Here is a 14,019-nt window from a genome sequence, read left to right as displayed (position 1 = left end):
TGTGTGTGTGTGTGTGTGTGTGTGTGTGTGTGTGTCTGTCAGGGCAGAGGTGGGAGGATGGAAGGATCCATTCAGGCCTCTTAAGACATTGACAGGGAGATAGTGTTTCACGTACCCAGAGGATGTGTGTAGAGTGTGTGTGTGTGTGTGTGTGTGTGTGTGTGTCTCTTAAGGCATTGACAGGGAGATAGTGTTTCACGTATCCAGAGGATGTGTGTAGAGTGTGTGTGTGTGTGTTTGTTTGTGTGTGTGTGTGTGTCTCTTAAGGCATTGACAGGGAGATAGTGTTTCACGTATCCAGAGGATGTGTGTAGAGTGCGTATGACAAGACCCCTCACCATGGCTTTAATCTGATTAAGTTACACCAAGAGCAGCAGACATGGATATTTAATGACTGATTCATTTTGTGGCTTTTCTCTGCTTGGTTTGGAACACCAGATTTTGGAATCTAGGGTTGTGTGTGTGTGTGCGTGCGTGTGAGTGTGTGTGTGTGAACACGCGCGCGTGTGTGTGTGTGTGTGTGTGTGAACACGCGTGTGTGTGTGTGTGTGTGTGTGTGTGTGAACGCACATGCTCGCCTGTGTGAAATAATAACCTGTCATGCACCGCTGCGCTGCCCCATGATTCCCTGTGAGAGGTAGCTCACATATCGAGCTGCATCGGAATGAGCTCCGTGTGCAAAACAGACTCAGTTGATGAGGAGCTCTGGCCACTGCTGCCAGAGGAAGGTGATTAAGGTATCTGAGATCATCTGAGAGGATCGCTCTAGAGCAGCATTCAGGAGGATGGATCGAAAAGTAGAAATATAATTGCTGATGTTGTGTTTTGAAACCTTTTCTTACATTTCCACGGGATGGTCTGACCACAAAACTGCAGTGCATAGCCTAGTTGCGTGTGTTTATCAGACCCTCCAGGAAGTTGCGATGTTGCGATCGCACCAATTCACGCAAATTCAACGATTCTCCGCGAATTCAGCGCGACGTTGCAATTTTAACACATCACCGCAACTTTCCCGCAAATTTGACAAATCATTGTCGTCTCCCACAACTTTATCCCTTCCGCTACTCCAAGGGCGGAAATTCTGCCCTGTGGACACGGTGCAGACACTAGCAGAGTTCTAATCCGTTGTAAACAATGAGAATGGCTACACCAGACATGTATATTGAACACAGCCCATGTCCACACTGAAGATTCCGAAATAGATCTGGCTTCAATTTTTTATAATTTTCCGCAAGGTGTGCTTGGCCCTTTTTACATAGAGTCTGGTAATAGATCTATGAAATGTAATGAACATTATTTATTTTGCTGTGAATAATGAAGGAAGCAATACATCCGATTATTTCCCAAACCCTCGAGAGCTGTTGCTATGGAGATTTAACATTACTTTTGGATTGAAGATAAGGTAGCAGCTAGTGTAGAAGAATGGATTACTTGAAATTGGACGACTTTAAATTAATATATGAAATTGAACAACATAAACACCTGTACGGATAAAATAAATCAAGAAGGATAGCAAAACAGATTGATAAGCATAGAATGAGAACGGCAGAAACGCAGGCAGGACGTCAGGTGACGAAACAGATCACAGTGACATAGGCTGTTTTTTTTTTTTTCGTTGTATGTGAAGGTTGAGATATTCATAACATTTTATTCAGTCTTACTTGTGGTCCTTTTGTAATACCAAAAGGTGCACTTCGTTGTGGATAAGTAAATCCTATGTACTGTTCCCCCTACGTGTTTAGCATAACATAGCATAACTAGCTATGTTTCTAGATAACTGTCTAACAGCTGTTGCCATTCCCACGAGACGAACAAATGAATGATGTCAAAGTAAAAGTCCTATACTATACTGTGTTCGTTTCCATAACAACAATTCAATTGTTCAATTGTAGTCCTGGTAATCTTTAGTTTGGCATGTTGGTAAGGTTATTTAGAGGACCATTTCTCAATGTTTTTGTTTTTTTTAAAGAATGTTTCTTTATTAATTCTTTATTTTTCAACAAATAACTCAATTATAATTACAAAGAGGGAAATTCGCAACTTTTATCGCAACTTTCACTTGCTCCCGCAATTTCATCGCAACAAACACCTAAAAAACACTGCAACTTTCACCGCAACTTGTTGGAAAAGCCCCCGCGAAATCAGTCATTTTAGGCCGCAACTATCACAAAAAAGGCCCGCGAAATCCTGGGGGGACTGGTTTATCTGTCTTTCACATGACCATGTACCATCCATTTACATTTAGTCATTTAGCAGACGCTTTTATCCAAAGCGACTTACATATGTGCGACTCACAATGTATACACATTTTACATTTACACTGATGGCACACTGCACATCAGGAGCAATTAGGGGGTTCAGTGTCTTGCTCAAGGACGCTTCGACAGGGAATCGAACTAGCAACCTTCTGATTACCAAACAACTTCTTTACCTCCTGTACCACTGTCGCCCCGACATCCAAATGAATTGAAGATGACACCAGTTCTGATTGCCAAGGAAAACATGTTCCAAAAAGTGGCAAATCCTTGCATACTGTTGCTTTGACCCTTCAGCAGAGGAGTTTTGAACATTCTAATGAAAGAATGCGTTCATCAACAATGTAAGATTCTAAAATTCCACATTATATTCCATGGACCCGGATACCCCTTAGAACGTTCAGTCTACAACATTCTAGAATCTATAGCATCTAAACGCAACAGGTGTGACTGTACCTGCTGAAGGGTTAATGGGATGTAATGCACAGTGGCCAGACAGCAGCCGACTGCGGTGCGGCTCCGGTGCGGCTCCGGCCCGGCTATGGCCCACATCTAATTCAGACTCAGGTGCTATCGGTGACATTAGCAAAGTGCTTTCTATCCCTGAGTGGATCATGGCCACGCACGCACTAAAGGCGGTGCATTACTCAGACACAGGTCAGGTGAAATGCACTGATGGCTAATTGTGTAATGGGGCAGCTCTAACGCAGTATTCTCCCTTCACCCTGCTCCGCGCCAGCTCGCTCGCTCGCTCGCTCGGGTCGCGTTATTGAGGAATCGCCGTGGGTTGTGTGTGTGTGCCAACCAGCTGGCAGGGTTAGTTGGCATGGGCTCCGTGTGCTCAACGGGGCGTGGAGAACTGTGCTCCGTTCCCCACCCGCAACGCCACTCTGAGGATGAGACGGATTCACACAGGGCAACCGAAGAAGCTGAGAGGGGGTTTAAAAATAGATAGAAATAAATTCATTCTCACATGAGAGAGATTTCACACATTTTCTGAGAGGCTTTTAGGAGCCCTGTCACGGTTGTGTGACTGCGTTGAGTTTTATTTCGTGTTGAACTTACTGAACTTACTGTTTGACAGCCTCATGATGTTATAACTAACTCCCAAATATAACGGAAAGAGATCAATATAAAACCAAATGACTAGGGCTTGTTTGTTGACCTTCAGTCTGTGATCGTTATGAAAGAATGCTTCGACCACATCCATCATGTTTGTTACCTGAGAGGCTTCTGCTCATAGAGACCTTTCAGTTTAAGGGGTGGCCTGAAATTGTGGATCAATATCTGCACTGTTATTGTTATTGTTGTTATTATTGTTCTTTCTTCAATAACCTACCAGGCGAAGTTCTCCCCCCTCCTTTCTCCTAACAGGGATTTACATTTAGCAGACGCTTTTATCCAAAGCGACTTACAGGGATGTATACACATTTTACATTTACACTGATGGCACACTGCACATCAGGAGCAATTAGGGGTTCAGTGTCTTGCTCAAGGACGCTTCGACAGGGAATTGAACTAACAACCTTCTGATTACTAAACGACTTCTCTACCTCCTGTACCATTGTCGCCCGGGATACCGCTTGCACTCATCTGGCCCTGGTCCAGTGGGTCTAGTCACAGGTCAAGGGTCAAGGCCAGAACCCATGCCGAGTATCTATGGTCCAGTGGGCCAGAACCCATGCCGAGTATCTATGGTCCAGTGGGCCAGAACCCATGCAGAGTATCTATGGTCCAGTGGGCCAGAACCCATGGAGAGGATCTAGCTATGAGGGGGTGTGAGTTCCCCAATAGAAACCTCATCCAGCCCCACGACTCCTCACAAGATGAGGAGGAGGAGGAGGAGGATAAGAATGGCTTTCCTGTGTCACACACACACACACACACACACACACACACACACACACACACACACACACACACACAAGCTCCAGTGCTGTGAGCACCGTAAGGGCTGCACTCCCAGTGCGACGTTGAGTCACCACCATGAGGTGCATTTCAGATGTCACAGAGAAAGCCAACAGAAATAGCATTTCACCCCCCGCATGCAAGCGCCTCACAGTTCAGTCATCACCAGCAAGCAAGCGCCTCACAGTTCAGTCACCCCCCGCAAGCAAGCGCATCACAGTTCAGTCATCACCAGCTTAATCATGCAGTCCAGCCAGATAGCAAGCTTCAGTCCACGACACCTCATCAGACGTGCTTCAGTCCACGACACCTCATCAGACGTGTGTGTCACCGACGCGGGGATCCACGGGTATGGGTTCCAATGCAGGACTGTGCTTCACACAGTGCAAATTCAATTCAAGTCAATTCAATTTATATATCGCCAAAACAATCACATTTTCCCGAGGCACTTTACAGAGCCCAGGGCCGGAAACCCCCTCAGTGAAAGCACAATGGCGACAGGGGCAAGGAAAAACTCCCTGTTAGTCAGGAAGAAACCTTTAGCAGAACCACAACACATAAGGGGGGGCCCATCTGCTTGAGGGGGTCCATTACATCAATAACTGCTATCTAAACAGGGAACCAGGGAGGCTCATTGCCTGTTTCAATACACAGTTAAGCACATTATAACATTGGCCAACGCTGGGCCTCTACTTTTGCCAAGGTAGTGAAAGGAAATCCGCACTCCAAAATTATTTTCTCCTTTTTTTCTTTTTGTGTTATTTTCTTTTTTTTTGTAGCAGCAGCCATACCATAGCTCATAGCTCATACCGTTTGATAGACAAGTCTATTTTAAAGGAGACGCTGCGATAGTGACCCGCTTATTAAGTCTTTCTCCTGGAAAGGCTCCGTGTGTGTGTGTGTGTGTGTGTGTGTGTGTGTGTGTGTATGTGTGTGTGTGTGTGTGTGTGTGTGTGCTTTTCATCCAGAGCCTAGGCCATCTGAGACAGATACGTTTCACTAGAAGGCCACTAAGCCACTAAGACTAAGGCTAAGTATTACATAATGCTACAGGCTCTCTAACCGACTACCAGTGGAGCTCCTACAGGCTCTCAGTGGAGTTACTACAGGCGCTCAGTACCAGTGGAGTTACTACAGGCTAACCGTGGAGTTACTACAGGCTCTCAGTGGAGTTACTACAGGCTCTCAGTGGAGTTACTACAGGCTACCAGTGGAGTTACTACAGGCTAACCAGTGGAGTTACTACAGGCACTCAGTGGAGTTACTACAGGCTCTCAGTGGAGTTACTACAGGCGCTCAGTGGAGTTGCTACAGGCTCTCTCTACCAGTGGAGTTACTACAGGCTACCAGTGGAGTTACTACAGGCTACCAGTGGAGTTACTACAGGCACTCAGTGGAGTTACTACAGGCTACCAGTGGAGTTACTACAGGCACTCAGTGGAGTTACTACAGGCTAACCGTGGAGTTACTACAGGCTAACCGTGGAGTTACTACAGGCTACCAGTGGAGTTACTACAGGCTACCAGTGGAGTTACTACAGGCTACCAGTACCACTGGAGTTACTACAGGCTCTCACTACCAGTGGAGTTACTACAGGCTAACCGTGGAGTTACTACAGGCTACCAGTGGAGTTACTACAGGCTACCAGTGGAGTTACTACAGGCTAACCAGGCTACCAGTGGAGTTACTACAGGCTCTCAGTGGAGTTGCTACAGGCTCTCTCTACCAGTGGAGTTACTACAGGCTACCAGTGGAGTCACTACAGGCTAACCGTGGAGTTACTACAGGCTCTCACTCTCAGTGGAGTTACTACAGGCTACCAGTGGAGTTACTACAGGCTCTCACTCTCAGTGGAGTTACTACAGGCTACCAGTGGAGTTACTACAGGCTCTCACTCTCAGTGGAGTTACTACAGGCTACCAGTGGAGTTGCTACAGGCTCTCAGTACCAGTGGAGTTACTACCAGTGGAGTTACTACAGGCTACCAGTGGAGTTACTACAGGCTAACCGTGGAGTTACTACAGGCTCTCAGTACCAGTGGAGTTACTACAGGCTAACCAGGCTACCAGTGGAGTTACTACAGGCTACCAGTGGAGTTACTACCAGTGGAGTTACTACAGGCTCTCAGTACCAGTGGAGTTACTACAGGCTAACCGTACTACCAGTGGAGTTACTACAGGCTAACCGTGCTACCAGTGGAGTTACTACAGGATAACCAGGCTACCAGTGGAGTTACTACCACTGGAGTTACTACAGGCTACCAGTGGAGTTACTACAGGCTCTCAGTACCAGTGGAGTTACTACAGGCTCTCTCTACCAGTGGAGTTACTACAGGCTCTCAGTACCAGTGGAGTTACTACAGGCTCTCAGTACCAGTGGAGTTACTACAGGCTACCAGTGGAGTTACTACAGGCTCTCAGTACCAGTGGAGTTACTACAGGCTAACCAGGCTACCAGTGGAGTTACTACAGGCTACCAGTGGAGTTACTACCAGTGGAGTTACTACAGGCTCTCAGTACCAGTGGAGTTACTACAGGCTCTCAGTACCAGTGGAGTTACTACAGGCTCTCAGTACCAGTGGAGTTACTACAGGCTACCAGTGGAGTTACTACAGGCTCTCTCTACCAGTGGAGTTACTACAGGCTAACCGTGCTACCAGTGGAGTTACTACAGGCTAACCGTACTACCAGTGGAGTTCTCTCGTCTGATGGATTGATTGACCTGTCCAGGTGATTGACTGGAGTGGATGATGAAGATTCTCCCTCTCTTTCCGTCCTCATCACCAAGGAAGGCCTGAGCAATGAAGGGACCTCGATGCAGCCTTTTCCGAGCAAATTATTGTCTAAACTCCCAGTGTCAGGGTAATTAAAATGATATCACACACACACACACACACAGCTCCTATGGGAGAGTGGTGTAAAACATTATGATTCATTTTATTATGGTTATTATTCGGTTTCTTCACCAATATGGTGGCTGGCTTCTTTACCTTAAAGTTTACTGCCAGTAATCTCCCAGCCTCTGTCCTTCTGCCATACCTCCACATTAATGTATATACGTGCTGCACTTGAATGGTAACAGGCTCGGTTTCATAACTGGACATTTCTTTTTACTACCACTCTAATAAATCTACCCATCCATATTATTTCAGAGGATGAATGTGGGGAATGAGGTGGTCTTCGTAGGTGGCCTATTAAGCTCGCAAGTAGTCATTTTCGCTCCGAAGATGTAATTCTCACTCCAGATACGCGTCGGGGCAGCAGGCGTTATATGTTCCTGCCCCCCGGCACATCAAGAAACATGCTCCGATTCGGAGGATAGGCTATTAATATTCAATGAGATGGGTCAGAGGAATGTGCTGCCCTGAGAAAAAAAATAGACATTGACGCTCTTCTCTCTTCATTAAATAGATGATGTTTCTTTTTAAATGATGATAGATTATCAAGTTCATTAAACCTCGAGCTTCATCTGAACTGTTCCCCATTTGCCTGAAAAAGAGCTTATTTTGACCTTGCAATGCAGGTTATGCTAACTAACATTACGTTCCTGAAAACGCTATCATTCAGAGATCCAACCTCACCTTTCACCGTGGGTGCCATTAACGTTAATGTAAACCATTAAAGATTCTAAAACGATAAACACCTCGTTGAAACCGCCTTAGATTACATTCGAGAACGTGTATAACATTTACCTTGTGTGGTGTATCCCTTTGCGGGGATGACAGACGCATATATTTCACGCCACAAGAAACCCTCGGGGCATCTGAAGTAAAGCGATCCTCTGCATCAAGATGGTAAAAGAATGACCCAAATATCTATTAATATAGAGTTGGTAGTTATTCATAGCATTCATAGATGCCCTTCAAGAAACATCCACGACACCCAGAGCGGGGAAAATCCATAAAAAATAAGACAACAATCTACCCGAGGAACAAAAAAACCGCTCAGTTTCTTGTGTCTTTAAAAAAAAGCCGCAGACGGAGCAGTCCCGTTATCGCGGCAGCCCTCCAAGTAGAATCGCCTCACCGCATTACGCCCGCATGCACCGCTTCTGGTCGAGAATAAACGCCTCCAGAGCGACGGCAGTTACGAGACCGATTGACTGGTTGCTGAATTCGGATTGTTTGCTCAGACAGCAGATGTTTTGCATCGCGTGTGCCTGCAACCACCTGCCCGGTGGGGTTTTGGACGGAGTCAATCCACGCGAAATGGGAGGGTGTCACCGCGCATCCTCAAGCCCAGGCATCGGCGCTCCACTGACTCATGACATCCGCCTTTCTTCTGGCTCTCCAACTCGTGGGTGATCGGAAACGCTGAGCGGGGATTGGTCTAACACATGCTCGATTCTCGGAGTGCAGTGAATAATCATCTGCCGGCCTTATTTAGTGACATTTACTCGGAGCAGCCAATGCATACTCATACTCATCATACTAACCCAGCCAATACATACTCATCTGGGAAACTGTCTGACTTGTTTAAAAATACTGATTTACCTCACTGTCAGCAGCCCATTATGTATTCCCACTGGACTTGTATCCATTACTTACCAACATACATTAAGCATCACTTGATCCCCTGCTGTGTGTGGGGACCAGCTCTCACTGGGGCAGGGGTCATGTGTCCCCTATAACAAGAGGACTGACAATGTATAGACTGTGTACCACGAAGGATATCACTGCATTATATTGAGAAGGATATCACTGCATTATATTGAGAAGGATATCACTGCATTATATTGACCAGGATATCACTGCATTATATTGAGAATAAACTTAATGTACTTGGGCTTCCTTACCCAGTTTTACCGACTATAGCCTTGAATTAGGCTATTTACAGTTGCTGGCCTCTTGTGTGTCGGAAAACAACCGGAAACAAATCTCCTGACTCCCTGCAAGATAACCATGTTGGAGTATTGGTTGTTCAGGAAGTGCTCGACCTCCAATGCTTTCACACACTGTGACAGGGGGACCTCCAATGCTTTCACACACTGTGACAGGGGGACCCTAATCAATGCTGTGGCATCACAGGCCTCAGAAAACAGACTCATCATCTCTGCACTCCACTCGTCATCTCTGCACTCCACTCGTCATGTCTGTCTGCACCCCACTCGTCATCTCTGCACCCCACTCTGCACTCCACTCGTCATGTCTGTCTGCACCCCACTCATCATCTCTGCACTCCACTCGTCATGTCTGCACCCCACTCATCATCTCGTCCTCTCTGCGCCCCACTCTGCACTCCACTCGTCATGTCTGCACCCCACTCGTCATGTCTGTCTGCACCCCACTCTGCACCCCACTCGTCATCTCTGCACCCCACTCGTCATCTCTGCACCCCACTCGTCCTCTCTGCACCCCACTCATCATGTCTGCACTCCACTCGTCATGTCTGTCTGCACCCCACTCGTCATGTCTGCACCCCACTCATCATCTCTGCACTCCACTCTGCACCCCATTCGTCATGTCTGTCTGCACCCCACTCTGCACTCCACTCGTCATGTCTGCACCCCACTCGTCATGTCTGTCTGCACCCCACTCTGCACCCCACTCATCATCTCTGCACCCCACTCATCATCTCTGCACTCCACTCGTCATGTCTGCACCCCACTCATCATCTCGTCATCTCTGCACCCCACTCTGCACCCCACTCATCATCTCTGCACTCCACTCTGCACCCCATTCGTCATGTCTGTCTGCACCCCACTCTGCACTCCACTCGTCATGTCTGCACCCCACTCGTCATGTCTGTCTGCACCCCACTCTGCACCCCACTCGTCATCTCTGCACCCCACTCTGCACCCCACTCTGCACTCCACTCATCATCTCTGCACCCCACTCATCATCTCTGCACCCCACTCATCATCTCTGCACCCCACTCTGCACCCCACTCGTCATCTCTGCACCCCACTCGTCCTCTCTGCACCCCACTCTGCACCCCACTCTGCACTCCACTCGTCATCTCTGCACTCCACTCGTCATCTCTGCACCCCACTCGTCATGTCTGCACCCCACTCATCATCTCTGCACTCCACTCGTCATGTCTGCACCCCACTCATCATCTCGTCATATCTGCACCCCACTCGTCATATCTGCACCCCACTCGTCATCTCTGCACCCCACTCGTCATCTCTGCACTCCACTCGTCATGTCTGCACCCCACTCATCATCTCGTCATATCTGCACCCCACTCGTCATCTCTGCACCCCACTCGTCATGTCTTACGTGCAGTTTAATGTTTATTTAGCATTTCTTAATCTCCCTGAGGAAGTGCGCCTCAGTGAGCGCGTCCGCCCGCTCCCCCGACCTGCTCTTCTTCTCCAGGAACAGGCCCGTGTCGTCGCGCGGGAAGTCCGCCAGGCTGCGGTGCCACAGCGGCTCCGAAATGCCCAGGAGCTCGCGCACGTGTGCGGAGATAACCTGCAGGGGGCGACACAGAGCACAGAGCCTAGTTATCCAATTACAGTGAAGGAGGGCTGGACACTGGGCTGGAATTGAATCAGATTCAGCAGCGTGTGAGAGGGGATGATGTCTATGATTAATGTGCTCTCGTAGCCTTAGCCCAGAGCACCAGGTAGATCTGTGCAGATGAACTACAAAACGCAGCCATATTTTGCCCGTAAATGCAGTTCCGTGACAGAGGAATTTTCAGTTTGTCATCTCCATCAAAAGTATGCGGGGGCAAAATGGGAGCATTTCAGACTACCTCGCCACCAACAGGGTTTGGTTCGGTGTTCCATTATTCAAAATATTTTCCCAATGACACAGAAATCCATAAAGCACTACAAAGTGCCAAGACATCCTTAGAGGTGTTTGCCCAGACAGCAGCTGTAACGGGAGCATGGCAGACAGACATCATGGCAGACAGACATCTACGGGAACATGGCAGACAGACAACATGGCAGACAGACAGCTACGGGAGCATGGCAGACAGACAGCTACGGGAGCATGGCAGACAGACAGCTACGGGAGTATGGCAGACAGACAACATGGCAGACAGACAGCTACGGGAGCATGGCAGACAGACAACATGGCAGACAGACAGCTACGGGAGCATGGCAGACAGACAGCTACGGGAGCATCGCAGACAGACAGCTACGAGAGCATGGCAGACAGCTACGGGAGCATGGAAGACAGACATCATGGCAGACAGACAGCTATGCGAGCATGGCAGACAGACAGCATGGCAGACAGACAGCATGGCAGGCAGACAGCTACGGGAGCATGGCAGCCAGACAGCTACGGGAGTATGGCAGACAGACAGCTACGGGAGCATGGCAGACAGACAGCATGGCAGACAGACAGCTATGGAGCATGGCAGACAGACAGCTACGGGAGCATGGCAGACAGCTACGGGAGCATGGCAGCCAGACATCATGGCAGACAGACAGCTACGGGAGCATGGCAGACAGATCCATGCCAAATCTGGGCCGGGTCCAATGCGGGAGTCAGAACCTGTTTGGGTGAGCTCCTGTGACTGCTGCGTTAGGCTATAAGCAATGCTGATTCAAGTCCCAGACAGTACACACACACACACACACACACACACACACACACACACACACACACACACACACACACAGATGAGACACGGTTACATTAGACGGCACAGTGTATGACAGATAGTGAGCTAAGCAACTCAGTTGCAGTTGCAGTTGCATGCAATACATGTCTTCTCTCATATGGTGCCTGATACTGATTGGACATGCATAATGACAGCTTCTCTATGGGGTGTAACTCAACAGTCATTTGGAAACATTAGTACCCGCAAACACAAGGCAACACATTCTATAACCAATGATAACCAGCAAAAGTAAAACAGGGCAAAAGTAACACTCCACTTTTCTCCACGCAGGATGGGAGACAGATGCCCTAAGGTCAACACAAAGGGCCTTTTAACCTTTGACCTTTGTCTATCTGCCAACCATCTTCCTCTTAAGTGCTTTGTTCACAGAGCTACAGTCAATAAACATTTTTGCCATATAAATGCAGAGACCTACTGTACTGTTCTACCTATGTAAAAAGCAAAACATGCATGGGGAATCAAATTCCATGACCGCAAGATACACTTTTGAGTATGACTACAGCACAAGATACACTTTTGATGAAGACATGGAGTATGACTGCACACATACACTAAGGTATGGTATAGCCCAGCAGTATGCTAAAACAACATATTTTGCCCCTTGTGGGAAAATCAAAAGGTTGTAATTGTATGTTATGGTTTTAACCCACATGCGTGTTACTGTTGACCCGACAACGAGGGGCAAAAATTACACTGCAGTTTTCTGTTGCTTAACCTAAACGGTTTTGTCCAGATCTGTAAATGCAACTGCATTTGACGGAGGATAGATGCACACACACACACACACACACACACACACACACACACACACACACACACACACACACACACACACACACACGGAGGACAGATACACACACACACACACACACACACACACACACACACGGAGGACAGATGCACACACACACACACACACACACACACACACACACACACACACACACACACACACATACACAAGTTGTTAGTCACAAAATATTGTCTTTCAGGCTCTTAGGATGAATCTTTGGACCCAGCTCTCCCCTAGATCTGAGAAGTGTGTTACTTCCTGTAACACACACACACACACGGAGGACAGATGCACACACACACACACACACACACACACACACACACACACAACTCTCCCCTAGATCTGAGAAGTGCGTTACTTCCTGTAACTGACTCTTGTTCTTACCTTCATATCCTCAAAGTCTGTGATTCCTAATTTGGGCAAATTACGACAGTTTATGTGAATGAGCTTTCGGCCTGTGATGCCATTCTCAGTGAAACATGCCTGAAAGAACAAATATAAAAATATAAGAAAGACACAACATAACACTGAAAAAAAGTACAACTTTATTTCAAATATGGCACATTTCAAGACCACCAATTACACACAAGAGCCCTCACACCAGAATTAAGAAATTAAGAAATAGGCCTAATATGGACCTGGAGATGTAGGACTATCACAAACATGTCAACTGAGGTAGGCTAGGCTATAACCTTTGGAGATGCAGGCCTATCTCAAACATGTCAACTGAGGTAGGCTAGGCTATAACCTTTGGAGAAGTCTTCTTTGAACACTGGTGCACATCTGTGTGATTATAGCTTGTATGGAGTTTGTATGGACATCACTCTCTTCAAATCAGTAGGTTACATGATGTTGCCCACAGTAGACATCTGAGAAAGTAGACTATTTCTTAGCTTTTTCTTGGGCTTTTCCATCTATGCATGGGCTAGGCTACACTAACTCAAATGTGTGCCAGCTACGATAACTATAGGCCTACAGCCTACAAATATCATACATTTAGGCCGTCACAAATCAAAACGCGAATAGCTTACAATATTTTTCATCCAACAGCAATGCATACTTTTCCATTATTTACACTAATGTTGTGGATAGGATTATTTTTGATGCTTCCAGTGAATGGCACTTCTGGCAAGCACGATAAAGATGCATACAAATATAGCTGTGGTGTTTTCTGGTACTCTCGAAAAAGGAAATGTTTGAAAAGAAAGGTATTTTAGTTCAAGCTGTGTGCCATACCGTATAATGTGAATATCCGAGAGATTCTATCCAGTTTGCGACGTCCTTGCACTGCCAATACAGGAACGCCATCTTGTATATGCGTGTTTCCATGGAAACGGCCTCCTGTTTGCTCTAGATTAGAACCTTTGCTTTGGAAGTAACCTGAAAGTGTTGCGATAGGTCAGGGGTGGCGAACCTGCGGCTCGCGAGCCGCATGCGGCTCTTTGCCGGCTGACGTGCGGCTCGGCTCCAGCTCGAGTGC

General features: G+C 47.3%; 2 protein-coding genes across 2 annotated transcripts in view; both read right to left on the bottom strand.

Annotated features, from left to right (window-relative positions):
- Window positions 1–8,681, bottom strand: part of LOC116223704 (leucine-rich repeat and fibronectin type-III domain-containing protein 5-like) — an 18,431-nt gene extending 9,750 nt beyond the window's left edge. Inside the window, exon 1 of the mRNA XM_031581260.2 lies at window positions 7,855–8,681. The gene's annotated coding sequence lies outside the window, so the exon portion shown is untranslated. The remainder of the gene's footprint in view (window positions 1–7,854) is intronic.
- Window positions 8,682–10,344: 1,663 nt separating this feature from the next.
- Window positions 10,345–13,862, bottom strand: LOC116223754 (sterile alpha motif domain-containing protein 15-like). The gene is made up of 3 exons (XM_031581606.2): window positions 13,776–13,862; window positions 12,924–13,022; window positions 10,345–10,578 (listed from the first exon to the last, which is right to left on the bottom strand). Exons 1-3 carry the CDS (start codon window positions 13,845–13,847, stop codon window positions 10,402–10,404), a joined length of 348 nt encoding a protein of 115 aa, XP_031437466.1. The 5' UTR covers window positions 13,848–13,862; the 3' UTR covers window positions 10,345–10,401.
- Window positions 13,863–14,019: the final 157 nt, after the last annotated feature.

The sequence above is a fragment of the Clupea harengus genome, chromosome 15, assembly GCF_900700415.2.
Source record: "Clupea harengus chromosome 15, Ch_v2.0.2, whole genome shotgun sequence".
Classification (NCBI taxonomy): domain Eukaryota; kingdom Metazoa; phylum Chordata; class Actinopteri; order Clupeiformes; family Clupeidae; genus Clupea; species Clupea harengus.
Note: the sequence above shows the minus strand (reverse complement) of the source record. Positions and strands in the feature narration are given on the sequence as shown.

Excerpts from the sequence above, each read along its gene's own strand:
- LOC116223754 (XM_031581606.2), bottom strand. The coding sequence starts at position 13,847 with ATGGCGTTCCTGTATTGGCAGTGCAAGGACGTCGCAAACTGGATAGAA. Across the intron at positions 13,023-13,775 it reads TCGGATATTCACATTATACG|GCATGTTTCACTGAGAATGG; the intron begins GTATGGCACACA and ends TTGTTCTTTCAG. Across the intron at positions 10,579-12,923 it reads CAGACTTTGAGGATATGAAG|GTTATCTCCGCACACGTGCG; the intron begins GTAAGAACAAGA and ends CGCCCCCTGCAG.